General features: G+C 41.8%; 2 protein-coding genes and 2 non-coding genes across 4 annotated transcripts; 3 read left to right on the plus strand and 1 right to left on the minus strand.

Annotated features, from left to right (window-relative positions):
• The first annotated feature begins 854 nt into the window (after positions 1 to 854).
• On the plus strand, positions 855 to 926 carry Trnaw-cca. Its single transcript has one exon. It is a non-coding gene; the product is annotated as a tRNA-Trp (tRNA).
• Positions 927 to 1,477: 551 nt separating this feature from the next.
• Positions 1,478 to 1,574, minus strand: Trnay-gua. Its single transcript has 2 exons — positions 1,538 to 1,574; positions 1,478 to 1,513 (listed from the first exon to the last, which is right to left on the minus strand). It is a non-coding gene; the product is annotated as a tRNA-Tyr (tRNA).
• Positions 1,575 to 21,640: 20,066 nt separating this feature from the next.
• On the plus strand, positions 21,641 to 23,845 carry LOC120895939 (transmembrane protease serine 9-like). The gene is made up of 3 exons (XM_040299686.1): positions 21,641 to 22,083; positions 22,168 to 23,056; positions 23,142 to 23,845. Exons 1-3 carry the CDS (start codon positions 21,846 to 21,848, stop codon positions 23,749 to 23,751), a joined length of 1,737 nt encoding a protein of 578 aa, XP_040155620.1. The 5' UTR covers positions 21,641 to 21,845; the 3' UTR covers positions 23,752 to 23,845.
• Positions 23,846 to 25,257: 1,412 nt separating this feature from the next.
• LOC120896349 (transmembrane protease serine 9-like) lies at positions 25,258 to 27,423 on the plus strand. Its single transcript, XM_040300398.1, has 3 exons — positions 25,258 to 25,700; positions 25,769 to 26,642; positions 26,719 to 27,423. Exons 1-3 carry the CDS (start codon positions 25,442 to 25,444, stop codon positions 27,377 to 27,379), a joined length of 1,794 nt encoding a protein of 597 aa, XP_040156332.1. The 5' UTR covers positions 25,258 to 25,441; the 3' UTR covers positions 27,380 to 27,423.
• The last annotated feature ends 5 nt before the right edge of the window (positions 27,424 to 27,428 follow it).

Here is a 27,428-nt window from a genome sequence, read left to right on the forward strand (position 1 = left end):
CCCGGAAAGAGGAAGCAACGAACACCATCTTCAATGCATCCTAAAGCTCACTAAAAGACACCCAAAAGCGCGAAACACTTTGTTAATTTTACTATCGAATAGGATAAAAAAGTCTAGAAATAGAAGAATTCAATTAAAACTTTCCTTACGTGCATAGAGCGCCATCTGAACCGGTTGGTGAATACGAGGAAACCTTCCACTGAAGGGTAAAGAGGTAAGACGAAAGCAAAATTATGAAAACGTATTTTTTGTTCGGTAATTGCACCTTTATAATCATCCTACTCCTTTTACGCCTACGACTCTTGCTCACTGTGCCAAGAGTGCCACACACAATAAACGCTTCCTGTTGACCTGTTGCAAAATAATCGGTAACGTCCGGTAATCTTTATCAGCTACAAACGGTCTCCTTCTCAACCTTTAGACCGGGCAACTTCCCCAGTGTTTCCCAGTTTGCTGTGTTGGAGATGTGTTTAATCAATTTTAGTTTAATTAAAATTCACTTTACCGAAACTGGATTATAACTTACGCTAGCAGTAGCAGGCGGGCAGTCGTGTGGCACAGGAAGTTTGTTTGATTTTCACTTAGTTGGTGGTCCTTTACTGAAGATCGGCAACGATTACCAGACAACCTAGAATGCCACCTGTTACTCTTCTCTAGTGTGTCGACTTGTACTTTGCTCTCTTCTGTATTTAGCTCTTTGGCTAAGGCAAACTAAAAACACGAATGCATTTTTTCATATGCAACAATCTATTGTGCAATTTGTTGTTTGCTTGCGCAGTACGGTGTCTATAATTAAGAAACTGCTGTAAAAGACATGCATTTGGGTAGCCATACCAGTAACAATTATGTATCAAGACTCCGTGGCGCAACGGTAGCGCGTCTGACTCCAGATCAGAAGGTTGCGTGTTCAAATCACGTCGGGGTCAATCTGTCACAAAACAAATATTGGCGCAATCTTTCCTTAACAGGAAGAAGAGAAGAAGCGCTTTTTGTTGTTGATGGTGCTTTTCAATGTTGAATTTTTCAATATACACTACAAATATATTTAGACCCAATATATTGTACACTGCATTTATAAGTCGTATTAAATTTAATAATAATAATAATATTCTAAATTAATCTTCTTACTAAGATGTTATTGTGAACTCTTGGCATATACTACATGCTATAGTAAGTTTATTATTATGTTAGTCATGCTGCTGTACTAAGTCTAAAAATTACCTGCTAATAATATTTATTATGTTTAGTTCTTGCAAAAAATTATGTATGGTTTTGTTTGTAATTATCAATGAAATTGTAGCACATAAATTTACTTTAAACTTGGCTTTGTTGATTGGAAGCTTTTTACTGCAATTCCAAATCTTCCAATTTTACAGGTAGAGAAGTAACAGTTGTAAAAGAAACAGTGAAGTCTTTTCTCACAGTGTATAAAATCGAACATCCGAATTATGATGTAATAAAAATAATCCGAAACCGATCCTTCGAGCCGGATTTGAACCAGCGACCTATGGATTTCTTTTTTTCATATTTTCCTCTTCTACAGTCCACCGCTCTACCAACTGAGCTATCGAAGGCTGTTGAATAGTTGCAAGCAAGACGTGTTTGGGTACGGGGTTTCCGATGATTTTTTTTATTGTCAAGTCACCATACACCAACGGTTAAGTGTATCAATCAGGACTATAATTGTCCATTGAAAAAATACCTCATAATAATATTAAGGTGAAATCACTTCCATTGCCTAAATATAAACTCCTGTACGTTAGAAAAATGCTAAACAAAGCATCTTCTTATCAACTGATACCAGAAGGCACAGTGTTTTGTTAATTAAATGTTTTATCAATTTAAAACTGCAAGTAAGTATAATTAATCGCTCACGTCCAAGATTCAAAGTAAACACACACCAGCAAACGCCGAGCTGGGAAGGGATTTTCTATTTTCCCCAATAGAAAACTTACTCTTGTAGCTGTAGTAAGAAAATGGAAAACGGCCGTAATTGGCAGGATGGATGGAGATGTTCTTTATTTTGAAAGTTAAGAACTTTGCTTCGCGCACCATTGGACACTTCCGAAAGCGGTGTCCAGAGCAAGTACTAGCTGCAGTTTGGCGTGTCTTTACAGTGAGATGCAATTGTTTGTACATCATAAAATAATATTAAATATTGCGGATATATATTTACTATAGCATAACTACGAATTTTCAATTCAAGATTTCAAATTTTCATTATATTTGATATTAAGTTAAGTAAAAAATTAAAGGATGCTGTTTGCTTTCCAATGTACTGTTTCACACAAAAAAAAAAAAAAACATTAAATTGGAACCTACATTATTTGTTAAATGCACTTTTAATTACTAAATATTCATAAGCTCTTCCGGTTGGTACTTTCATCCAACATTGAATTTTGGCGTCGCATTCTTCCTGTGCACTATTAGCAGTAGTTGCTTTCGATCAGCCTCTTTGTAACCTAGCACCCCACCATTCAGACAAGAATATTAAGTACGGTAGACTTTTCTCCTTCAATTTCTACCCTTTGAATGTTTTGGATTGTTCAGTTCTTCTGGATTGGCGATTGGCAAAGGGATACAATTTTTGCAGGGATTAAACCATCAGACAGAATGGAAGCAAAAACAGCGACGATTTTTCGTCGTACACACATTCACAACGCGCGAACGTTACAAAGCGAAACAGAACAGGATTTTCGCTATGCCGACCGAAACCGTTCCGTGTTTGGTTGGTAATTGAAATTCAGAAGATTAAGCACTAATTATTCATTCATTGAATCAACCAACTCACCGTGAAGCTGAAAACTTCACAGCATGATGGGTGTTAGCATGTGACCTCACAGTCCCCACCATCATTCGTATGTTCGGCTGATGACAGATGACACGGCACCGTTACGATCATGATGACGTTTCAATTCGCTCACAACTTGTTCACTACATACACACCTGCGCAGGCTGATGGGAAGCAAATTAATTCGCAATTCAGCCAAGCAAATGTACACGACAAGGTGTTGGAAAATGGATCCACTCCTAGTCCTCCCTTATGGGTATGTGTGTGTGTGTGTGTGTGTGTGTGTGTGTGTGTGTGTGTGTGTGTGTGTGTGTGTGTGTGTGTGTGTGTGTGTGTGTGTGTGTGTGTGTGTGTGTGTGTGTGTGTGTGTGTGTGTGTGTGTATGAGGAAGAGAGGGTCTCAAAATCTGTCCCCCATCACAGGGTGGCTTGCATCAAACTCGGAACAACGGGAACACATCCGATTTGTGCACACCGTGGTCGGAACAGGTGTTTTCGAACGGTCATTTCCAATGGCGTTACAAAACGTTCGTTAAATCGGCTTTGATTTCTAAATTTTGCATCTAAATTGAAGGTGACACAATGTGTGTTCGTTCGCATTCATCGCACACAAAGAAGAGTGCATAAATGCTGAAACATTTACTGAACGGGTTTTATGCAACGAGTTCCGGATCGCCACCTCCCTCCCAGAACCAATTCGTGGTGGAATTATTATTTTTGTGTCGTTTCATTTCTTCACCTCAATCGAATCTTCATCATTCTGCTCCTGCTAAAACGTAACTTCGTTCCACATCGAACGGACGACTGTATCGTAAATTTAATTAAATACCCATTCATGGTCGCAAATTTTAATTCGTACGTGTGACCGTGTGACGTTGCTGCAAGTCGCTTCAGACCCTCTTGCCAGTAGCGTGAACCATAGAACTCGCTTCCGAGTACGATGAAGGCCGACGATTGGGGGTTTGAACTTTATCCTACCGAACGAGCATGAGTACGAGATAGCACAATCTCGGGAGATTTGCGGGTAAAATGTTACCGTAATTGGACGGTATCGTTTGGGGCGAACCAGTGGGCTCTGAGTGTTGTCGTTACCGTTGACGCAATTATACAGTTCGCATAAGTTAATGCTGGCGCGAAATGGAGCACAATCCTAGTGGTTTCCTTGCTCGCACTGTCCCGATTGCTGCTGCTGCTACTGCTCTGCAGGTCAGAAATCTTGCCGAGTACGTCCGGGGAGACACTTTGGTGCCAGGGATGGACTTCATTACCGTGTGTGATAGTACGATCATTGCTCGTGTACGATTGCATACTACGGCAATAATCATATGTTGCAGAGGTATAAATTCATTTTAGCTTAATATAATTATTTTATCATCCCCGATGATCGGTGCTGAAGCGCTATGTGCACGTCTGTTCAGTTGGGATATCTTCTTAAGTGGGTCTTTATTGGTAGATTTATTCCATTACGCTTGAAGGGTCCTTGATTTTGCTATGGTGCTTGCAGAGATTCAAGTGTAATTGCTCAAATAACACATTTAATACTAATATTAAATGAATAAAACAATTTCTACACATTGCACTTTGTGATTATTAACAATTTTTCGAATTTTAAGATCGGATCTTTTATACTTTCAACAATAATGGCAATAATGTCATCAAATCCCAAATGCTTCAGATGCTGCGTTAGGTTGATTTAGAAGTAAATTTATTTCACAGGAACTGAAGAAAACGAACGCAAAGATATACCGCAATTGCTTCGAATTGCGGACACTTAAGACCTTCCTTTTCATCATACGTATATCAAAATCGTAATCGAAAACCAAACCACAAGTGCATACCAAATGCAAAATAAGCTTCATAACTTTTCTAGACGCACAACAGCGTACAAACTCTTCAAACTGTTTGTAGGTTGAGAAATTTCTGTCCCCCAAAGACAGTTTAACTACCGCACCGCAACCGAAGCGATTACATAGAAATTAAACCCCTAACCCGGAATATTGTACACGTTCGTTTCTAGTGGTTTAGAAATGGTTCAATTATTTTTAATGAATTGAATCACTGCATACATCTAGCTACTTGCGAGAGCCTTTACATACATCCTGGTAGCAAGTCTTTCTACCCTGTTGGTCTCGGTATGTCGATGTCCAAAGCATGCAACAAGTGGGGGAGGCCCCATTTGCTTGCCAATTCCATCCAATGCGCATTTCATTCCATTAATTGTAGCGCATGAACCGTTGTGCCTATCTTTCTTCCGAGGCACTGTACCCTGTACATATCCTCTATACAATAAAAGTGTCCCCTACGGTCTTTAGACTAGACTAGGGCTTTCCTCCGTTTGGGGAAATGTGCGAACGTTTCCAATTGAACGTAACTACCAACGGGTTTGGTACATTTTACTTTTCTTTATCCATTTCCCAAAAGCCACAACCGGTAGCCGGCATGCTTTGGTAGGTTCAAGGTATGCGGTCTGGACAATGTCAAAAAAAGAGAACTGAACCTCTTTTACTTTTCCCAGGAACACGGAGCACAATTTGTAAACAGGTCCTCTTTTGTAACGAGAAGTTTGTACAAAAGAAAAATATACCAACACGAGCCCCAAGAATGAGAAGTTAAACCTCGCCACAAACTAGGCATCAAGGAATTAGTCCCTGTACCGGTACAGTCTTTGTACCCGAGTTCCCGTTCGTGCCTTCCCTTGTACACATACCAATGTATGGTTGTGCAGTACATAAAAAATGGTACATCACAGCCGCCCTCGGGGCAAGCCGCTGTGGAAACCTTTCACCCGTGTTCGTACCCGTTACTAATGTGTCAGTCAGTTTTTCCCATGATTAACTTTTCCATATTTAATGAGTAAAATGTTGGCAAAGGATTAGCCTTCAACTGCCTGTGCCACTTTTTTCAACCGCCTTTGCCCCCCTCCCATACGTCTGGTTGCGATCGTACGGCTGTTGGCTCTGGTTGGGTACCGCATCAAAGGCTCATCGCTCAGGAATTCTGCTCCTGTCGGCCTGATGAGTAGGATCCACACCCGAAACGGGCCTGCAAGCTTTCATTCTCTTCCAGCAAGCTCTCCTCCACTCTCTGTTTCTCTTTCTGTCTCTGCCTCTGGCTCTCTCTCTCTTTGCTTTCACTTCTTTTCTATTCTAGAATGCTTCAGGGATCAGGACTTATTTTTTTTTTTTCGAATAACCCATTGCCTCATGACGACCCACGCTACACTGCCTTCCTCGCATTGGAATCCGTTCCTTCGGGCAAGAGGTGAAAGAAATTAGAATTGTAAAAAAACGATTAAATCAGAAAATCCTTCACCTTTATTCATCGTTGCTCTCTTACTAGTGCCTGTAAGCTGTTCTTAGAAATGAAATGAAAATTTAATGCATTTTTTTTTAAATTACGTTCACACCCATCGCATGATGGTGTGTGTTGGTTGGTATGAACGGATGCAGCGTAAAATATGGCACATACCTCGTGCTATTTTAGACAAAAAGATTTGTTATTTTTTAAATTTAAATTTGATTTATTTGCCCTATGATTGTTTGATGTCTATGGATTTTTAATGCCTTTTTAGTAAGATACCTCTGATATGAAAACAGTTTTAATCAAATTTGTTGCAACGACAATATCATTGATTGGACAGCGAATGAAAGATATTGAACGATATGCAAACAAGTTTTTCTTCCATCAATAAATAATGAGACGTTTAATGTTGTCTTTGCACTTGTAACATTAATAAATTTTTGATTTCCGACGTTAAATTTCGTTTTCATAATTGTTTTTTGCCTCTCACTAGCACCATTCACAAAGGGATTTATGTTTTCAACAAATACCCATCATAATTCGAAAACGGGATGCGGTCCACACCCGTTCACCAGCCAGGGGTCACCGGTCGAGAAATGCAACGACACAATCAGGTGTTAAGCTGATTAAAAATAATTATTCCATTTGTCACTTTGCATCAGCAAAATAAAGGGACCGCTGTTCGACAGATGAATTCTTTCATCCGGTTCCCGCTGGCCAGCACGCTGTGTCGTGTCATGAGCCACATGAGCCCGCTACATTGTTTATTGTCAATAATAACTACCATCAGTGCCAAAATGAGAAAGAGCTCATTAAGCTCAGGATTTGTAATGTGTCAACCATGCGACAGTTGAGCAAAATGTAAAAAAAATGTAAAAATGAGTTGATATTGATCGAAAATGAGGTTTCTCTTAAAAACGAAATATTTGAATAACGTGCACTTATTACCAAGCATTAGTTTATAAACTTGAGCATTTTTTTCTAAGTTATTACAAGCTTTCAGGTCCTTTTAGATGTTATAGTGTTAATGTAAATGGTTAATTGATCAGTAATAAATTGAGTACTGTATTTTCAAAAATGTGAATTAATTTAATTTCAATTTGCTTGTATTCGATTTGGGAAAAGTATATAAAAAAACAAAATAATTTAGCTGTACAAATGCTCCCAAATTCTTAAATGAAGTTTGTGAATAATATTGCATTACCTGTACTAACTAAGCAAAATTATGTTATATTACGTTTGTTAGTTTTGGTTAAGTATTTACTAATGATAGCACGATAATACGTGTAGCAGCCGTCAGAAATATCATTAACACGCGGTAGATCAAAAATGTTTTTAAAATATTTGTTCACAATAGAAGTAAAAAAAATATCTTAAAAAGTGTGGGGAAAGAAAATATGTTATAGTATCAGTGTATGAACATCTTATTTATTATAAATATCTCTAATAGAAAATATTAATAGGAAAATCGTTAACTATGGTCAATCTGCAAAAGTTTATTTGAAGACGGTGAAATTATTTCGTGTACATCCTGTAGACCTCATCTTGCTTCATTGTCGGTTTGTTGGATTTTTCTTGGATATAATCAAGTGAAAACTTAAAGCTAAGTGATTTCCTGTCTACACAGGGCGTGTTAATAGTACATCTAAAATTAGACTTAAATAATTCTCAAAAAAAAAAACATACAACAGTCGCTCGGTAATGAAATGCTTGTATGCCGGAACATCTGTCACATGGATCTGTTGAATAAGGCTCACATGGATAACAGTATATTAGGTAACGGCGATAACCTTTAGAAAGTAGGCGAGCTTAAAAATCAAGGAACTGTCTTCAGTTTCAAAAACAATAGTACTAGTAAAATGTAGTGTTTTTGAATGCAATCCTGAAAACTACTGTACTTGCATACTATTTTTGAACTATTCGAATGGTAGACGGCGGGTGCATATCAGAATCGCATAATTCTGATTCTGGTGATCTTTTCCATTGTAAGTGTGCATGATTTATAGCAAAGAAGGATGCTCCAGATTATGCCAGCCTGGTATTTATTTTTTTTTTCTTACAGCACAAAGCTTCGATGCCCAGTTTGCTGACTCTATTAAGTCAAGCGACAATGTGTGAAGATCGTGGTATAAGATTAGGATGCTTCTCTGCAATAAAATTTAGAATTAATATTTAATTCTCATTGGCAGTGTACTTAAAAAATGATGCACTATTATGCCAAATTCTATTCCTATCATATAATTACAAAATTGCTGTATTCCAGATTCATCCTTTAGTGTTCAATGGCGATAAAAATACTTCAGCACATAAAACCTAGCGAAACCGTCTCTACTACGTACGGTTCTGAAACGCCTGAAGCTGAACCCAGAACGGGTAGAGCCCGATTGCTGTTCACCTAAGCAACAAGTCAACCACACTCACAGCGCCCGTATCAATTTACTACTGAATTAATTTCATTCGAAAACTTTTCCCTACTCTTTTGTAGCACTGTTTGCACGTGCCGGTACTTGGTCCTCTTTTTTTCATTGTTTGCCGACTCTTCCTATCCGTTAGTGCACATGTGCCCCAGTACGCGGTTTTCCCGGTCATGGACGTCCTGTTTTTGTCACGAAGAGTGAAACTTTGGGCTCGCATGGACGTTCCGATGGGCCATAAATTGCATATCGAATGCACAGTTGAGCAGTGCAAAACATACCCAGCACATTGTACAAAATAAATCAAACTTTAGCTTTAATTTTAACACGCACCGGAGGTAATTATTATAATTGGTTTAAAATTTTTGCTATACAGCTGCGTGTTACATACTTAGCTAACAGTGTTTAGAGGGTTAACTTACCACCGAGCCCGACCGATGGGCTGTTGTGGCCAATGTGTTCTTGTCGGTTGGTCGGGGAATTAATTCAACATCAAACAAAGCCTGCAGGCGAGGACACAATTGTTCAACCGCTGGCGCCCAACGGCACCCCGTTACTAGTCCCTCTTGGTTCAGCCCAGCAGGTACAGGGGGAGGGCAAACGTGTGCTGTGGTCGCATAACACGCTGTTTGGTGAAAGTTTTTGCAGTACCGTACAGCGCAACAAACTTTGACCGAAGCCCGTCGCCCATGTATCGTGTGGGTATCGCGCGTTCTAATACTGTTGCTGCTGCTGTGGGCTGTGGGAAAATTCAAACAGTGACGTGGTTTGAGAGTGAAAATTTCACCTTCCTCAACCCCGTGCGGTTCGCGACCGCACATCATTACCGAAGGGGGAAACGGGGGAGACGAATAGAGGGTGAAAAGTTTCGTAATTAAATTAAAATATGTTTCAATCGTCCACCCTTTACCTCGCCCTTCCTCACAAACTCTTCTTTTGTATGAGTGTTGATTTTACCTTCACCAAAACTTTGACACACGCGCACGTTCACACATATATGCTGCAAATTAAACGGAATAGAAATGGTCATAGGATTTTCTTCTTTGATTCAACAAAGGGATGAGAATGCGCTTATCTATCATTTAGGATACAGACAGTACGAGCTTTATGCTTATGACCGTGCAAAGGCCGTTGTGTTGTTTTTTCGCAGCCACAAATGAAGTGGAAGGATATGCCGCCCACTTGGCAACTCCATTTCCGAGCAAATAAATTGACCCAAAAGTCACAGCTGCAACAATTCCCTTGCGTGGCGAGGGAATACACATACATATATACACCAGTACCAAGCTCGGTTGGTTACTCGAAGGCTAAATGATTTGTTTAACAAAAACTTTAACCAAACAGACAGCATCCGTTTCGCCTTCGTATCGTCTTGGTGTTCCTACTTCTACCAGCAACCATTTCGCTGCTTGGAGTTGTTCGTGTTGCGTTTCGGTCATTAAACCATACCGGTGTACTGTGCCACCATCTGCTGAAATACGGAGAGACACTTCTGGTCCATCTGGGCTTTTGAACAGTGCGGTTTAGCCCACAAGGTTTGGCCGGGCTGATGGGGAGAGCAATGGATTTTTGGGAAAGTTTTACACACCTTGTTCTCGGCCATCGTGGTAGTGCAGTGGAAATGGATGATTAAAGGCCCGAAAGGTGGAAATGAACTACATCCATTTACTGGTCCCGACGTCGGAAGCGGTTTTAGATCGAGGTTGTTTATGTAGTGTGCTCAGAAAGATACATTTTTGGCGCTGCAATGAAATCTACCGAATGATCTTGATTGTTTCGGATGGTAGTTTCGAAAGTTGGGAATGTTAGAGCATAGGTGAGTTTTTTTTTCAACTGTGTTTTAGGAAGATCTTAAGGATTGTTTTGTTATGTGTTTTGGGAACAGAACTACGTTTGAAAAAGCGCAATATATGATAACATATTCGATATACGTCCTGATCCGTATTTAGAGAATTGAGAAATCACTAAAATTGATTTGAACCCAAAGTTACACTCTACAATATGTGCGATCTAAAAAAACAGCGACATGGGTACACCAATCAGTGACAGATAGGTACGTCAATTACAGGTTTGAAGGAGAGCCTGGCACCAACAACGGTTCTTAAGTCAAATAAAAAACAGGAACAAAAGGACTTGATACAACATTCTAAATAAGAATGCAAATTTCGGATATGAGAAATCGCCAAAATTAACTTATTCTTGTGGATCACTTTTGCCGTATGTTTGTGACACGTTGTGACACGTTCAACAACATATTGGACTTTCATAGTAACACATCGACTCCGAGGTCAAAAACGGTTCCGGAATTGGAATCGGCACGGGAATCGCAATCAGAATTGGTTGAAGAATTGGAATTGGCTCCAGAAACAGAAGTGGTTCTGTGATCTGAATTAAAATCAGGAGTTTCAGAAGCGGAGTCAGTTTCGGAATCTCCATGAAAATCGTTTACAAGTACATTTGGATCATTTGCGGCTATCGATACAATCATAGCTGCATACGATCAAAAAGTCTATTCTGAGGAAGAAATGCTTAACCGCACCCGATTCTTATTTCGGAGCAGATTAAGGAGTCGAATCCGATTCCGGATCGATTCCGATGCCGGAACTGATTCCTGAAACTGATTCCGGACCTACTATATATTATCAATTTCATAAATAAATAGGGCTAGCAGGAATAGATTCCGGCAAAATACGACTGGTAAAAAATAAAAAATCTTGTCTGTAAAACCTTTACAAAAGTATTAAAAATTGTGCAATTTTAGAATTTTAAGCTTAGAGATGCCTACATCAACAGATCATTATAGAACTTGTAAGAAACACACAAACATACACAAACAAGAACTACAACTCCCTCTTGTCAATTATATGTGAGTCATCCAAAAGTTTAGAAACAGTTCTGCAAAAGCGTAATGAAACATTTCTGCAAGGATTCATAATTATTTCTTAATACTTGCACTCAATACCCAGCCCAGCTTTGTTGCACTCACGAAACTTCTGCTCGGGTAGCAGCTGTGCGAAAGCGGTGCTGGTACGATTTATGGGACCATATTTTTCCAACACGCCCTCCCCACAAGAAGCTACTTTGAACGGTGCAGGCATGGTGGAGACGCTTCGTTGGTTAGGGGAGGTCTGTTTTCCTTAAACTAGCCAACAACAAACCAACACCTTGGATGTTTGGACGGTTTCAAACCGGCTGCACTTCCGGCCGTACATCAGCCCATCCAGTTTCGTGGGCCCTAAATTTACGTACCTATTTCCCGAACGAGGCACCTCCCAGCAGTGGTCAACCACGGGCGTGTTATTTGGTTTTTTCATGCCAGGAAGCTGGTGCTTTTTCAAATTTATTTGCTCAAACGTCCTGAGCGGCTTGTTGCTACGGCGCAAGTTGGCCGGCAACGGAACAGAGCGCCAAACATCGGTTGTTTATTGTTTATTTATTCACTTATCAGATTAAGCCAATCTCGAGCACTCGGTGCCATGGGGAGGTACTACCTCCAGCGCTGCACAATAAACACAGGATCATGCTGAGGGCGACCGATACGTGGGGCATACCCAGCGGGCAATCTCGGCCAAAAGATGAACCATTTTATTTTGATAATCTGCGACATAAAGCATTGCTGGCCTACACCTACACACCGGTCGGTGGGGAGAAAATGTATTTACGGCAAATGGCCGTGGGAACTGGTGAACGCCGTGTCAGATGCTGCTAGCACGTGGCCGAGGAAACAAACAAAGGCTGGAAAGCAACAACATCACCACTTAAGCCTGTCTATTAATTTCCATTAGTTAATCGCTAATCTGTCTCGGTGCGGTGGCCCGCGTAAAAAACAAGCCCGCAACAACGCGCCGTGATGAGGCTTTTCATTCCATTTGTCAACCGTCGTGCCATTTCGAGTGTACCAAACAGCGTGGTGTGGGAGGCTTTCATTCCGTAACGCGAGGCGTGCAGATTAGCCGTCGAGCAAAACAAAATAGTGCCTAAAAAATCATTCCGAATCCATCATTTTACTTATTTATGGGACAAGAAAAACAGCCCATTCCTGAGGGTATCAAAGATTGTTGCCAGCAACAAGAAATAAGAAACATCGTTGCCAATGGGAGAAAGCCCACTGTTAGCCAAACAACAGACGAATAGAAAAAAAATGAGCAGAAATACATTAAAATCACAGTGATTTGGTTGGAAATCCATCTCCAACGTGTGCGTCCTGGGGATGGTAAGGATGCTGCTGTTCATTTTTTTCTTCTCTCCTCCATTTGAAATTGCTGTTTTTCCTCATCATTCGTTACTGAAACGCGTGACCCCGCGGGCGAGGTAACTTCATCATTATAAATTATTCCGTCAAAAGCACTGCTCATATATGTGTATGTTTCAAGTGAAATTGAATTAAATTATATTTCTGCCCCTCCGCTCACGCACCGACGCCCCCCCCCCGCCACCCACCCGGGCACTTGGATAATCTCGCGGTGTTTTCATCCCCAGCGCACCTTTTGCCGTTGATTGCATACGTCAATTTATTTTTGGTTTGTTGGCACTGCTGCTGAGTTGTTGAAAATCATTGCTCACAAGCCGAATGCCAAATCATAATGTGATATGACGGGTCGGTGAGTGCGTGCGTGTGGGTGTGTGTTTGTGTTGTGTACGATACGATGGGATCTGTTTCTTTGTAGCTTTCAGTGATGTGATGAATCTTTAATCGAATGTGCCTATCAAAGACATGGGCGCTACTCACGCTGAAGTGTATGGGTTTGTTAATGCACAAGAACAAACAGGTGAAATGTGTTGCTCACAAGACTACCAGAAGCTGACTGTGAGATGTTTTCTCGGAATATTATATGCTGGTGCGTTTGTTTTTTTTGGTACAATGACACAAACATTTTTGATTTTAAACCATTTAATCTTATCATTACACAAAGTACTAAGATCCTTCAAAATGAGAAATTTTCTTCCAAATCAAAAAAGTACGTTTAAACAAAGGCTAGTACATTAAATACACCTTTTCCCTACGCTCCTTTGCTCTAACTTAAGAATATTCTTCTTCACTTGTATATTCAGAATGAAAATTCCATTTCATAAACGGGTGCATTACATTCCGACAGTTTATCACACAAAGCATTCCATACAATCTACCAGTTTTCAAAGAGACCAACACCAGAAGCTTCGCAGCCTCCACAAAGTGTGGGAAAAGTTCACAACACAACTGGAATGACTGTGTGCGGATTTTGTGCATCGTACAGCAATTTTCTTTCACTTGGACTGGACACAGCCGACCATTTTCAGATTGGCTAACATCAAACAGTTGCCTGACAGAAAGGTGACATCATTCCGAATACATTAAAAAGGAGTCATACCGCTATTTTGCGGCACAGTAAGATGCACTTCCTTGCCGTCAGTTTATTTCACCCAAAATATTCAAATGGATAAGAAGCTTTCCTTTCATGCATACTGCATACCTATGCACGCTTTGAGTCGTACCGCAGTGATTTTGGCGTAGAATCGTGCGGCAAGTGCAACTCTACTCCACGCATGCTTGCACAGGGCAGGCGGAAAAGCTATACAAGCATTTATTAATCTCGTTTTAATGTAATGCACCCCACAGTAAGGTACCTCCACCAATTACCAACCCATCACGATTGTGTACGTCCGCCTGCAGGGAAGTACAAGTGGAGGGCCGAGGTAACGTTTGAAGGAGCCCGCATAGTGCATTCCTTAATGTTCTGATGCATCTAAGCGCCGTAAGCGCCTGTGCTTCGCTCGTAATGCTGTGGAATGGTGTGCCAGCGGTTGGGTCATCAAAGTGGAAAGGAATGAAGAATAGATAAGCTTACCTTCAACAAAGAGTAACTTGGACCGCATGTATTTCGTGTTAGGGGCACGAAATGGGTGAGACATCTTACGTTATTAGGGTTAGCAGATGTGCTCTCTCTCTATCCCTGAACAACTTCATTCCTTTAGGGATTTGTGGTAGACATGTACTATCCGGTACGTGTTCTTTTTTAATTATTCTGTTGCTTCTGAAGAACTGTTTCTTCGTTAAACCCATGTTAACTGATTCCAGGTAGCGTTCGAGTATTCATTTAACCGTGTTTTAATCCTTTGTTGAATCTCGATTTCTCTGTCTTGGTATAAAGGTCAATTAAGGAATCTTTTATAGCTTGAAACACTTTTACAACTATATTAACATTTCAACTGCTGTAGTATTTAAGGTACAATGTAACGAATTTGGACATTAACAATATTGCTTAACTTGTCATTACTAGATTACAATAAATTAGGGGTCTCGAAACTACGACCGCGGGCCGTTATAACTTTGAAAAGGTTTAAAAAAATATTTTACAGTTTTGGCTAATATAATAATTAAAAATTACCGGCCTAAGACCTAAACAGACATTAAACTATAGAAAGCTGAACAGATATTCCCCGATATACGCTATTAATTCGGACCGGAGGTAATAGCGTATCTTGAATATTAGCGTAAGTCGAACTTCGGGGTTTTCAGTCAAATTATAGCTAATTTTCGTATAATTTTGCTTGAAGTGGTAGATTTTAGCCACTAAATTAGTTATGTGATCTGATTTTAACTGAAGATTACTATTTTATACCTTTTGAAATAGTTTTTCAAATTCGATCAAAAGGGAATTTATTTTGCATCTGACATTCGATGTGTCAAATTAGTGCAATTTGCTCAAAGAACTGTCAAATTTAATACATAGTGTATAGCGAAATCGCGTATATCGAGTATGGCGTACACCGGGGAATACCTGTACATATTTGATTTACAGCATTTCCTCGAATTACGCGACATTCGAGTTTCGCGAATTCGCTCGCGATTTTATTGCACGTGCTGTCAAACGCGTATAATATTGCGATTATTTGGATGATTTTAATAGTTTAACGATTATTGAGAAAATTGAGTTTGTTCAGCACAGCCTTTACGCTATTTTTTATATTTGACAGTTTATATGTCAAATCAGTACAATTTTCCCAATCAATTATCAAATGAAAAATAATTTGCATTTTTTCCTAAAGTTTTCAATCACTAAAAAGACAGAAATATCCGAATTTTCTACGCCAATTGCATTTAATAGGTAATGAATTACACAAATGAACTAAATTGAATGACATAAATGAACTAATTCAAAAATTATTATTAATCAAGTACAGCAATTATCAGCAATACGCGATACTCGATACACGCGAATTCGCAGTACGCGGTTCCACTAAATTTGACAGCTCCATGTGTTTTTGCAAATATTTTAGTTCTTTGAAATGTTGTATGATCTTTTTGAATTTCCTTAATATTCTTGAAACATTTTGCATTAAATTTGTGCAAAAGATACCTGTTTTATAACAAAAAACTTCAATGCAAAATTCTGTGGCGATATTTTTCAACCCTCGAACCAGTAGTGTAAACTATTTTTCTATAGAAATCCGCTATACTTGAAAACTCGAGATACGCTATTGTGCTCGGTCCCGTACGATAGCGTATATCGGATAATGACTGTATATTTAGGCTGTAAAACGTGATCTGTGACTTACGCGACAATTTGAGTTACGCGAATGTCTCCGAAACGAATTATTCGCGTAACACGGAGAAAGACTGTATTCAGATCGTACTATCATATCAAAACAAGATTTAACGTACAACCATTAGCTAAAGGTAACTTCAAAATGGCCCTCAACAACGTTATTTTCGAAGCAATGCACATCTCCAAGAAGCAAGATAATAAATTTGCCAAAGATGAAACCTCTAACATGACAGCCTGAAACAACAACCTTCACGAGAGTGGGATACTCTGAACATATCAAATAAACTTTTTTTATAAGCTATATATAAAGATTGCAAAATAAGTGGGATGGTGATTTTTCGTTATTAAATTTATAATAAAATTTTTAAACTCAAAAAGTTAAATAAGCATCATGCTATGCGACAGTTTGTTTTATTCTTTTAATCCTGAATTGTGTGCAGTAAAACTATGAAAAATGTTTGTGAACAATCTGTTTTCATTGCTCTAAAAATTAAAGAATTTAAGATTTGAAGTAAATTTAGCATTTGTAACATTTTCTAAAGATAATCCACTTCCAATGTCCAGAAAGAGCTTTCTCATGGCACAAGATAATAATCTTTTGTGGCTATTTAAAAACTGGTCAAGAATTTTGTGAAGAGCAAGCACCATCCCACAACCAAACGATCTCTCCAATTGCGCGATAAGCCTATATAAACCTTCTACGTTGATGTTTTCATTCCCAATCGGTAAAGTCTATCCATCCGGTACAGGGAAAAGCAGCTTTTCCATTCAATCTAAACCCACTCCGACGTACCGTTTCTTGCTTGCCCTCGGTTGAATTTTCTCTAGTCAGTGGGCCGCTTGAAAAGATTGGTCCAACGTTCAGCTCGTAGTAAAGAATATACAAGGGACAATTGAAATCTCTCTGACCGGGAGGGAGAACCCGAAGAGACTGATAAAAATCCTCCCGTACAAAAGATTATCACCGTATCTAGATCTGTGCACGAGGCAAATAGAGGCAAACAAGTGGAACTCAAAGAAGCGATAGATAAGCCTTGAGCAGAAAAAGGAAGGAAAACAATTGTAAAAGGAAGCTCTGTGCTAAGCGTGTGATCAAACGGATCGGCTATTCAGCTAAAATTGACAGCGGCAGTTAGGCCGAAGAGGAGCCACCGTTCGAGCGATAGAACGACGATTTATGATTAAAAGATTACGAACTTTCCAATCAAAAGTAAGCGCAAGCGAGCGAGCTGGAAAAAACTGAATCAACACTCCAATGTAGCAGCCGTAGGTCCAACTAACGACAATATACCGTTTTTCCCCCGCCTTCAACACAAATCGTACCCAGATAGTGGATTTTCTCATTTTCCCACGACACGGATTGCATGCAACCGTGACGAATGAACAGTGAAGCTAATCCCTGTCTCAAAGGCTGGCCACTATCGCCATAAAAGCTGCTCAATCATTGATGTTCTGAGAAAATCGGGGAACATCTTGGCACGATGGTGTACAAAAACAGAGAGGCAGCATCAAATTGAGCAGCAATTGAACTAATTTTCTTCTGTCTTTTGAAAGCGTGAAGTCGCATTTCATAAACCTCTTTGAGCTACAGTTCTCGTTAGGCAAGCAACAATGTTCTTGCGATGGCTCAGATTTTATGCGCTATTGGTTAGAGCCGGTTAGTCGCTCTTTATGTTTTATGACTACTCGTGATCATGATATATTTTTCTATGCTGCCCTCCACCATCGCACATGCATTGGATATAAATCATGATACAATGATCGTTCCGTTCGATGGGTTCCAGGTTTATTCTTATATCATTCTGAAGGTAATGCATCATTTTGTGTCATTATTCATTGCATGATGCACCAGAAAATATTCATTCTAATCAGTGACTATTGGCACTGTGAGTAAGATGAATGTAAAATATAATATTATGCTTGGACAGAACATAATTTTCAGAAATAGGATTTTACTATTCGTTAATGTACCCATTTAAGTGTACCAAATTCGTCAACAAAATGTAGTAAACTGACATAATTTATACTAAAATATAAAAATAATATTTGTTTCCTTTATACAAGGAATTTCTTTTATTAGCTTACATTAGTTTAAATTAGTATATATATATGTAAGTATGTTTGGCCTTATAATAAACAACGTGCAAGCAAACTTATAGACAGTGTAGATGGGAAAAACTACTAATAGAAATTGATATGGAACTCCGTATCACATCCATATTCTACATTTTTAATCGATTTTACCACTCTAACGATTTTCTTTTCCTATAGTGTAATTTGTGTTTGTCATGACAATTTTTCAAACCAGTCTTTGCTTTTCCAACCTCAACGATCGAATAAGTCATTTCTCTGGACGGCTGTATCAATTTCCCTAGCTACAATTTTCCGCCCACCGCACACGGTTACATCATAATGTAATTTTCCTTCAGAGTGATAAATAACACCGGCACAAAATCGATTTACGCGAAGCTGTAACGTGTTGTGCAGAAGGGCACTTATCAAGAAACTAGGTAGCGGATAGCAAACCTCAGAAAACGACACGCCAGCGGGTGTTTATGGCACGCTTGTGTTCTAATCATGCATGCCGTTTGATCTTGCACCCGATGGATGCTAACGCTAGCGCAGCAAGTGTAACAAGCAACCATCCGCCTCCATCAATGCATCCACCACAGTGCGAAAGATCCGCTCACTTTTAGATTGCCCTATTACAGGCTACCGGTAGCTTCAGATCTGCTTCATGGATGGAGCAATGTGGATGAGATAGAATACAAATTTACATAAAATTTTAGCGCATAATTAGGAAGCAAATAGAAAGGTGTGAATCAATCTAGCATTAGGGCGAGGGAACTCACTACCCATCGACGGACTGCAAGACACCGTGATTTACATTACAGGGATTTCAGTCGCTTCTTTTACTTGGTTGTATGAGTTTGTAAACAGAATTTCGTAATTAAATTATTCGTTTTGGAGCGCTGTTTCATGATGCAGCCGTAGGAATTAGAAGATGGCGTGAATAATTTAACGTTTAGGAAGCAGAACATCAGTAATGACCTCCTTAAATATCTTCAACGTATTTTAATGTTTCGATGGAAGTGTGAAACACCCCTGCTCTTAAAAGCTAAGGATAAATTGTAGCATTATGTAACAAAGATGTAACAATCCTAGAATATAGATCAGTTAATAAGCATTAATGAGAAAGCTTACAACATAATTTTTTGATTTGTTTTTTTTTCAGGCAACCCAGTTAAAGCACAATGGCTGGGGTGTGGTATTATACTGGAATGGTTACTACCATGATTTGCGCTCTATTAGTTGCTTCAAGCAAGACGCAACGTGATCAACGAATGGTGGTAAATCTTCTAACTGTTAATGGTACCCAGGCCAGGGATGGTAACTGGCCATGGAATGCGATACTGTTTTCAAACGATAATGAATCATTCGCCTATCGTTGTGGTGGAACCATTCTGGATCAAAACACTGTTGTGACTCGTAAGAGATGTGTAATCCTACGCTAGATGCTATTTATATAATATATTTGCTATATTTCCCTAATGTGGCTGTCCATTGTGTAATGAACGCGTCTGGACTAATTGCACGCGATCTTTTCGTAGTTCGTGTGGGACAAACCCTCCTCCATACATTTGATCAACGCTCCCAGGAACATAAAGTGCGTGAACTCATCGTACATCCGGTACACAGTACAGCGTGGTCAAATTTACACACGATATTGCTCTGATAAAGCTGGAATCTGATATTACCTATAACAACTAAGTTCAACCCATTTGCCTGTGGAGCCTAGAAGAAGATGAAAACACGATCAGTTTCAGGGGAATATTAAATCAAACATTGCACTGCTGCCAATGGCCACGTGCAATTTTAATCAATACGCAAGGAGAGCGGAATCCGACAAGCCAGTACTGCTTGGCTATCCTTGGATAGGATTACTACACTTTCACTTCGCCTCAATCAATGCAACAATACCATTATGTCAAGCACCGCTAATAAGTGATCGTTTTCTTGTGACACCTGGCAGCTGGCGTAATATTGGATGAGAATGAGCCAGGACGATCACATTTTCAAACTTGACGGTCGGTTACGGATTTAAGGTTTTAAAGAAACGTTAAGACAGATAAGACTAGATTCGTGAACGCTGTACGAACATGCGTGTCACAAATAGGTTCAGATTTCTAACAAATGTAGCTGAACAAACCTGCAACAGTATCGCATAGAATAATCAACAGTTCAGACTAACGCAAAATATTCTACTCAGGGATCATTATTGCTATCCTAAATAAATAATATTCTTTTCGAGGATTGCCATACGAAATAAGCATAACGCGATCGGCATACGCACAACTCGGTGCAATAAAACAACGGGCTAGGATCACAAGCGATTCATGCATCCAATCACGGCAATAACAAAAACAACCCACGCCCGCACACGACGAACGTTAGAACAGGGTAAATCAATAAAACAAGGCAAACAGGCAAAAAGGATCGCAGTAAAAAACTCCATGCGAAACAAAGGATAAGGCGGGCGAACATTATATCCTCGGTCCTCGCTGAAATGAAAGGAGAAAGCGATCCAGACAAAGATGGCGAAAAGCGTACCCCGGGTTAAAATCGGGTTAACCTAGAAAGTAAAATAGAATATAAGACATTTTTCATTGTTGATAAACACTTGCTACTTTAACGTTGGCTGATCAGACTAAAAAGGTAATTGTAAACGCCTCTAATATTTTACACAATTTGTCTTTGATTTCAACGTGAAACCAATTTGTGGTTCATGAATAATCCAGGACAAATGTTAGAAAAATCGTCGGCAGAGGTTATCGACTCAAGAGAGTGTCAAGAAGAGTACTACAATCAAACGGATGTGGGGGAAAATAGAATAAGAGATAATACATTGATCTGCATTGCTCGGCATCGAGACAAAATGACCAAGCCTTGTACATTCAATCGTTTCTATGCAGTTCAATCGAGTACTATGCAATCGTTTACATCTATAGAAGAATCATTTAAAACTTTGCGTGCAAAAATGATCACGTGGTGTTATAAAAAGATGAATATATCATTTCATAGCATAAAACCAAAAACATTTTGAGGCAGAAAACGATCTCGTATCGCTTCTAAAATAGTGTCACTGCCTCTTATCATAACTTTAAATTCAAATTAAATTTAACCTCATATCCGCAAACATTATTTTGCAAAAAAGCCATTGTTTCTGATTTACCAAATGAACTGTTTGGATTTAAACTACTTATGTATCTTTTACAAGGACTGTCTCCATTTTGTAAATCCGCGTTCTTTGAAAACTGAGTATGTACTCAAAATGTGCCCAGCAATAGTCTATTCTTTGGACTTTTCTATTATGATCTGTTTCATTCATCTAGAAAAGTCTGCATATGGTGTTGTAGGTGATGTTGCTGTTTGTCATGCAGATTAAATGATACATTAATTTATTTTTAAATAATAATGACCACAACAAGTTGCTCATCCCTGTACCAGCTCACTCTCATCAGCTGCTTTCGCTCATTATCTCTCAACGAAAGGAAGCGATCTTGAATCACGGCCAAATAACGCATCATCTCGGTCGAAGATCATCATCGGAAGCAACCGGTTTCAGTCGCGTCGCTGCCTCTCAGCACTACACTAGGCGCTTGCTCCCGTACGCATACGACGTGCGCTTGTTGGTCGGACTTGTTTTAGTCTGGGGATTCCCGTGGCAGCAGGGAGTTTCCGTGTGTGGTGGAGGCATTCATTTCTTAGCTATTTGTGCCGGAGAGGGGCCAAAGATTATCAGTGTCTACACACGATGGGTCGCGTACGGTACTACGCACTCACGTTGGTTTCGGTGTGCCTTTTGCTGCTGGCAGCTTCCTCCCAAGCCCAAAACTGTGGCAAACGTAAGCAGGTAAACCTTCTGATTACAAATGGCTTAGAGTCAAAGGAGGGCGACTGGCCATGGCATGTGGCACTGTTTCACAACAATCGCCGATCGTTCGAGTATGCGTGCGGTGGATCTATTCTCGATCAAAATACGATTTTAACGGGTAAGACACAAACCTGTTTGTGACGACACGCAACAGCTTTTGTTCATCTTGTACTCCATCTTCCGAAACTGTTCTTTTTCTTAGCGGCTCACTGCCTGTGGTTGTCCAATGGATTAATCGCAAAAGAGCGACTTCTGGTGCAGGTGGGACGCAGCCGGCTCCGAGTGGCGAGCATTCACGCCCGAGACCATGAAGCCTACGAACTGATCGTACATCCGAAGTACAACGTTAATCAAATTGCGAACGATATCGCTCTGATCAAGCTTGCGACCGACATTACCTTCACGAACTTCGTTCAACCGATCTGCCTTTGGAACCGGGGCGATGATCAGAGCTCCATCGTTGGCACCCTCGGAACCGTGATCGGGTTCGGCTATGACGAGAACGATAACCCTACGGATACGTTGCGTGAAGCACGTCTACCCGTCGTTAGCGCCATTGATTGTATCCAAAGCAACCGGGAAGCATTCGCCACGCAGCTGACCTCGGATATGTTCTGTGCTGGCTATCGGAACGGGACCAGCCCCTGCAACGGTGACAGCGGTGGAGGTTTATTCTTCAACTTCAACAATGTCTGGTACATACGGGGTTTGGTATCGTTTACGAAACCGCGTCAGGATACGACAATATGCGACACCAAGGAGTACACGGTGTTTACCGATGTGGCAAAGTATCTGAGGTGGATCGAGCAGTACCTCCGTGCGTCTAGTGGTTTACCGATCTTAATCGACCTACAGACCAACCATAATAAGCTCGCATTGCTGCCAACGTCCACGTGCGGTCCTAATGCGTACGCTGGTCGTGATGAATCCTCCAAGCCGGTGCTGCTCGGTTATCCTTGGGTAGCTCTACTGGAGTACACCGAGACGGGATCGCGCGAAAAGAAGACGATCTGTCAGGCGACACTGATTAGCGATCTCTATCTAATTAGTGCTGCACACTGCGTAAGCAGCATACCGAAGCGATACACACTGTGAGTATTTCGGCGTAACAATCAAATGTTTCGCCTTCGTTCAATGCATTTACGGTGATTGTAACTCTCTTCATTTCCCTTGCAGAACGTCCGCTCGGCTAGGAGAGTATGACAAAAACTCTATGACGGACTGTGTCGATATCGATGGACAAAGGGTCTGTTCGCCGCCGGTTCAATCACTAAGCATCGAATCGTTGATTGTACACTCGGGCTTCAACAAACCGCGCTACGCGAACGATATTGCACTGATCCGGCTGCGCGTCCGGGCAGACTTGAGCCGCAGCAACGTGAAGCCTATCTGCCTGCCCGTGACGAACGAGCTGCGCAGTCAGAAGCCGAGCCAGTACATCCTGACCGCGTGGTCGTCCGGTTCCGGTGGCAACGTACTGGAGCGTTCAATCAGCCAGCTCACCGAGTCGGTCGAGTGCCAAAAGCTGTACACCGAGCAGTCGGTTACGCTGGAGAAAACGAGTCGACAGATCTGCATCAAGCAGCAGCAAGAGTCTGGCACACGTTGCAAGTTCCCGGCGTCGGCAGCACCGCTGCAGCTTCTGCAGCCAGTGAACGGCCAGCAGCGCTACGTCCTGTACGGTTTGCTGTCGTACGGGCCGAAAAGCTGCTCCGTGCTCTATCCAGACGTGTACACCAATGTGGCCAGCTATATCGACTGGATTCTGGATAATATTCATGAGTAGTGGCGCCAATTTTGGCTAAAGAACACTACACAATACTCTATTTGTCGGTGCGATCTGTGCGCAATAAATTATTTCATCTATGGAGTGTTATAATTCTCTGATCTCGCATTGCTTACGGCATGAACTCATAGGGGAGCAGAAATGCTAGAGTTATAGTTGGTAGAAGTTATTCGCTTAGAACGGACGATACTGCCACACAGGCCGGGACCAAAGTTCAGAGCGCAACCATCCTGTAACAGGTAGAGTCTTTTCGTTCAATTTAGATGATTCTACCAGCCAGTCGGGTGAGTTGTCTATCTCTGAAATGGTCTATCACGGTTCCAGCTGATACAAAATAATACCGAAGTTATTTAAATTCTTGATTATGCGGAAGGAATAAATAAATAAATAATATTTTCAATAAGGAAAATAGATAATGGATTTCTTTTCCAGAAATACTTTCCTGTTTTGTCTGTTATTACATTATCGTCGTAAAAGTACCTCATTCCTAAATGGTGTAAGCTTTACATACACAATTTTAGGACTGTTTCAGAAGGACATTGAGATTGTAATCCTATGCAAAACTTCATATACAAAATAGTTAAACATTTGAAATGAAACAAGGATAGATCGGCTAGAGGCTCTGCAATGGGATGGGATCCGAAGTCCCTCGAGGGATAATACAGGCTCTCCCATCCAACTCCTATTCCGACACGTCCTCGTCGTGCAGAGTGGTAACGTGTGCCACCACATATCCAAGCTTGGGTACACGGGCTTGACCCAACTCCTTGGGCGGATTGCAATCCAAGAGGAGGGTGAATATCCCGGGAAACTGGGTGCCTGAACGTGGGGAGGGGGGGGGACATCTAAACGCTAAACAAAACGGTTACGTGTGCGCGGGGTCAGTCACCCAGTCTCATGTAATACCAGACTACGGAAAGCCAAAGGAATCATCGAAACGGAACCAACGATACCGACCCTACACAATGCTGGCAGACAAAGGCGCGAGACCGTGAGCGGTGTCGGACACTCCTGAGGCAGGCCAAGACCGCAAAGCGGTTGTAAGTAAGTAAGATCGGTAATCTGATTGTGTTAAAAATAAACCTTTGTCAGCATGTGCAAGTTTTGCATAATTGTGTCAGCAGTTATTGCTGAGAAGAAACAGTACCTAGAAAATAATCCTTAATCCTTTTTATCTTCAGGATTTTTCTGTTATGTGTCTCATAGCCTAATGAAACACATACTTAAACTTACGTATTTTTTACGTAATTTCATATGAATGAAACATAATGTCCATATTATTTTCTTTACTTTGTTTTCGACCTAGCGATCACGACCTAAGCAACATTAAATTAAAAAAAGAGCTTATTACGAAAAACATCGAAAAAACGATGCTCAGTTGCATTAAAATCCATTTCTCTCTCTTTTGCGTCTCGCACAATACGTGTACCGCCAGGCATGATCCTCTCTCTCTCTCTCTCGTCAAGATCCCTGGATTCACTCAACATCGACATAATCATTCGCGAGGGTTCATCTTGCCTCGTTAGCTACGAATCCGTAGCTCAATTGTCGCTGATAAAAATGAAACTGTTCCAGTGCGAGCGTTGGTAGTCGCGGATCATCGTCACCTTGAGCACCATCAGCACCATCCAGCTTGCAGTAATCTTTCGCATACGCGCATGAACTAGGGAATCCCCTTCGCCATTCCGCAATGGTTTCGATCTTGCGGGGATTTTTACCACTGATTGCAGTCTTCTGTGCGATTGGCGAGGTGCGTAAAACGAACGCTCTGGATACGGTTCCACTGGAGTGTGGAGAACGCAAAGTGAAAACCATATACCTGGTGCAGCATGGTACCGAAACGAAGGAGGGCCACTGGCCGTGGCACACGGCCATCTACCATCGGGAGCAAACCAACTTCGAGTACGTGTGCGGTGGTTCGATCCTGGATAGAAACACGATCCTTACCGGTATGTATAAGTATCAGTGAACTGGCAAACTGTGCACAAAAAAATGGATTAATTGATCGGTCGTCTAGCGGCACACTGTCTGTACACCTCCCGCGGACTGATCAAGCTGGACCAGCTGTCCGTGCAGGTTGGGCGCAATCAGCTGTCGGAAGCAAGCGTCCGCTCGCAGGAGCACCACCCCGAGCAGCTCATCGTTCATCCCGGCTTCAGCCCGAACAGCGTCACCGACGATATAGCGCTCATCAAGCTCGCGACCGACATTACGATGACACGGTACGTTCAACCGGTCTGTCTCTGGAGCTTGGAACCGAACCTGGACCTGATCGTGGGCCGCAACGGCACGGTCGTGGGCTTCGGGCTGACGGAGCACGATCGGGTGTCGGACTATCTGCGGCAGGCCGCCATCGCTGTGGTCGATTCCTGGACGTGCATCGAGAGCGACCGGCAGGTGTATGGTGTTACCCTAACAGCGAACATGTACTGTGGCGGAGGTAAGACCGGTGTGAGCGTGTGCAACGGGGACAGCGGAGGGGGAATGTTTTTCGAGCATGGCGATACGTGGTACGTCCGGGGGGTGGTGTCCTTTATGCCGCTGCGCGAAAACGTTGGCCTGTGCGACGGCACCAAGTACACCGTGTTCACCGATGTGGCCAAGTACCGGGACTGGATTGGGCAGAACGTGAACCCAACGCTCGCCTCCACCCGGCCCGATCCACTGCTCGTGGACAACAGTCCTAAGCTGCGGATGCTGAACTTCAATACGTGTGGCATCAGCCCGTACACGACCGGGGCGAACGATAGCTTCCTTGCCTTTCCGTGGATCGGTTTGGTGGAAATAGTTGCTCCCGGGCAGGGAAAAACAATGGCCGTGTGCCATGTCACGCTGATCAGCGAATGGTACGCCGTCGGACCGGCCCACTGTTTCAGTAACGATGGAATGGAGTAAGTATCCGTTTAGAGTCTATTTACTTACCTGTGCTACTGTGTAACCGTTTCGTTGTGTTGCATATACAAACAGGCGTACGCTTCGGTTCGGTGATTACGACAAGTCGACGGACAAGGACTGCATCGAACGGAACGGCACGCTCGTGTGCGCTCCGCCCGTGCAAATACTACCGATCGAAAGGGTCATCGTACGGCCGGATTTCGATCGCCAAGCCATCACCGACGATATCGCGCTGATCGAGCTACGGCGCCCGGCCAACATCAGTCAGCCGAACGTGAAACCCATCTGCCTGCCGGTCACCGTCGACCTGCGCAGCTACAAACCGACCAGCTTCACGCTCGGCGGTTTTCCGGCCCAGGGCAATCGGGTCGTCGCCAGCCGGCCGACCTATCTCAACTCCGTCAACTGCCAGGAGCGGTACAATGCCATCTACTACCCGCTGCGCAAGAGCCACACGCAGATCTGTGCCGTCGCCGAGGTGTCCACCGCCAATCGGACCGAACCGTGCGAACGGATGCTCTCCGGCTCGGTGCTGCAAACGGTACAGCAGCTAGGCCGGCGGGATCGATACTTTCTACAGGGTTTGCTGTCGTTCGGTGCACGGGAGTGCGATGCGACGGTGCCGGATATTTACACCAACGTGCCGATTTACCTCGACTGGATTTTGTACAACATGCGCGAATTTAAGCAGCAGCTGCCCGATACAAGTGAGCAGCTTATTTTTACGTCGTGAGACACGAAGGGACTGGAATATTTTTGAATAAAAAGAATAGAAAAGAACA

The sequence above is a fragment of the Anopheles arabiensis genome, chromosome 2 (assembly GCF_016920715.1).
Source record: "Anopheles arabiensis isolate DONGOLA chromosome 2, AaraD3, whole genome shotgun sequence".
Taxonomy (NCBI): domain Eukaryota; kingdom Metazoa; phylum Arthropoda; class Insecta; order Diptera; family Culicidae; genus Anopheles; species Anopheles arabiensis.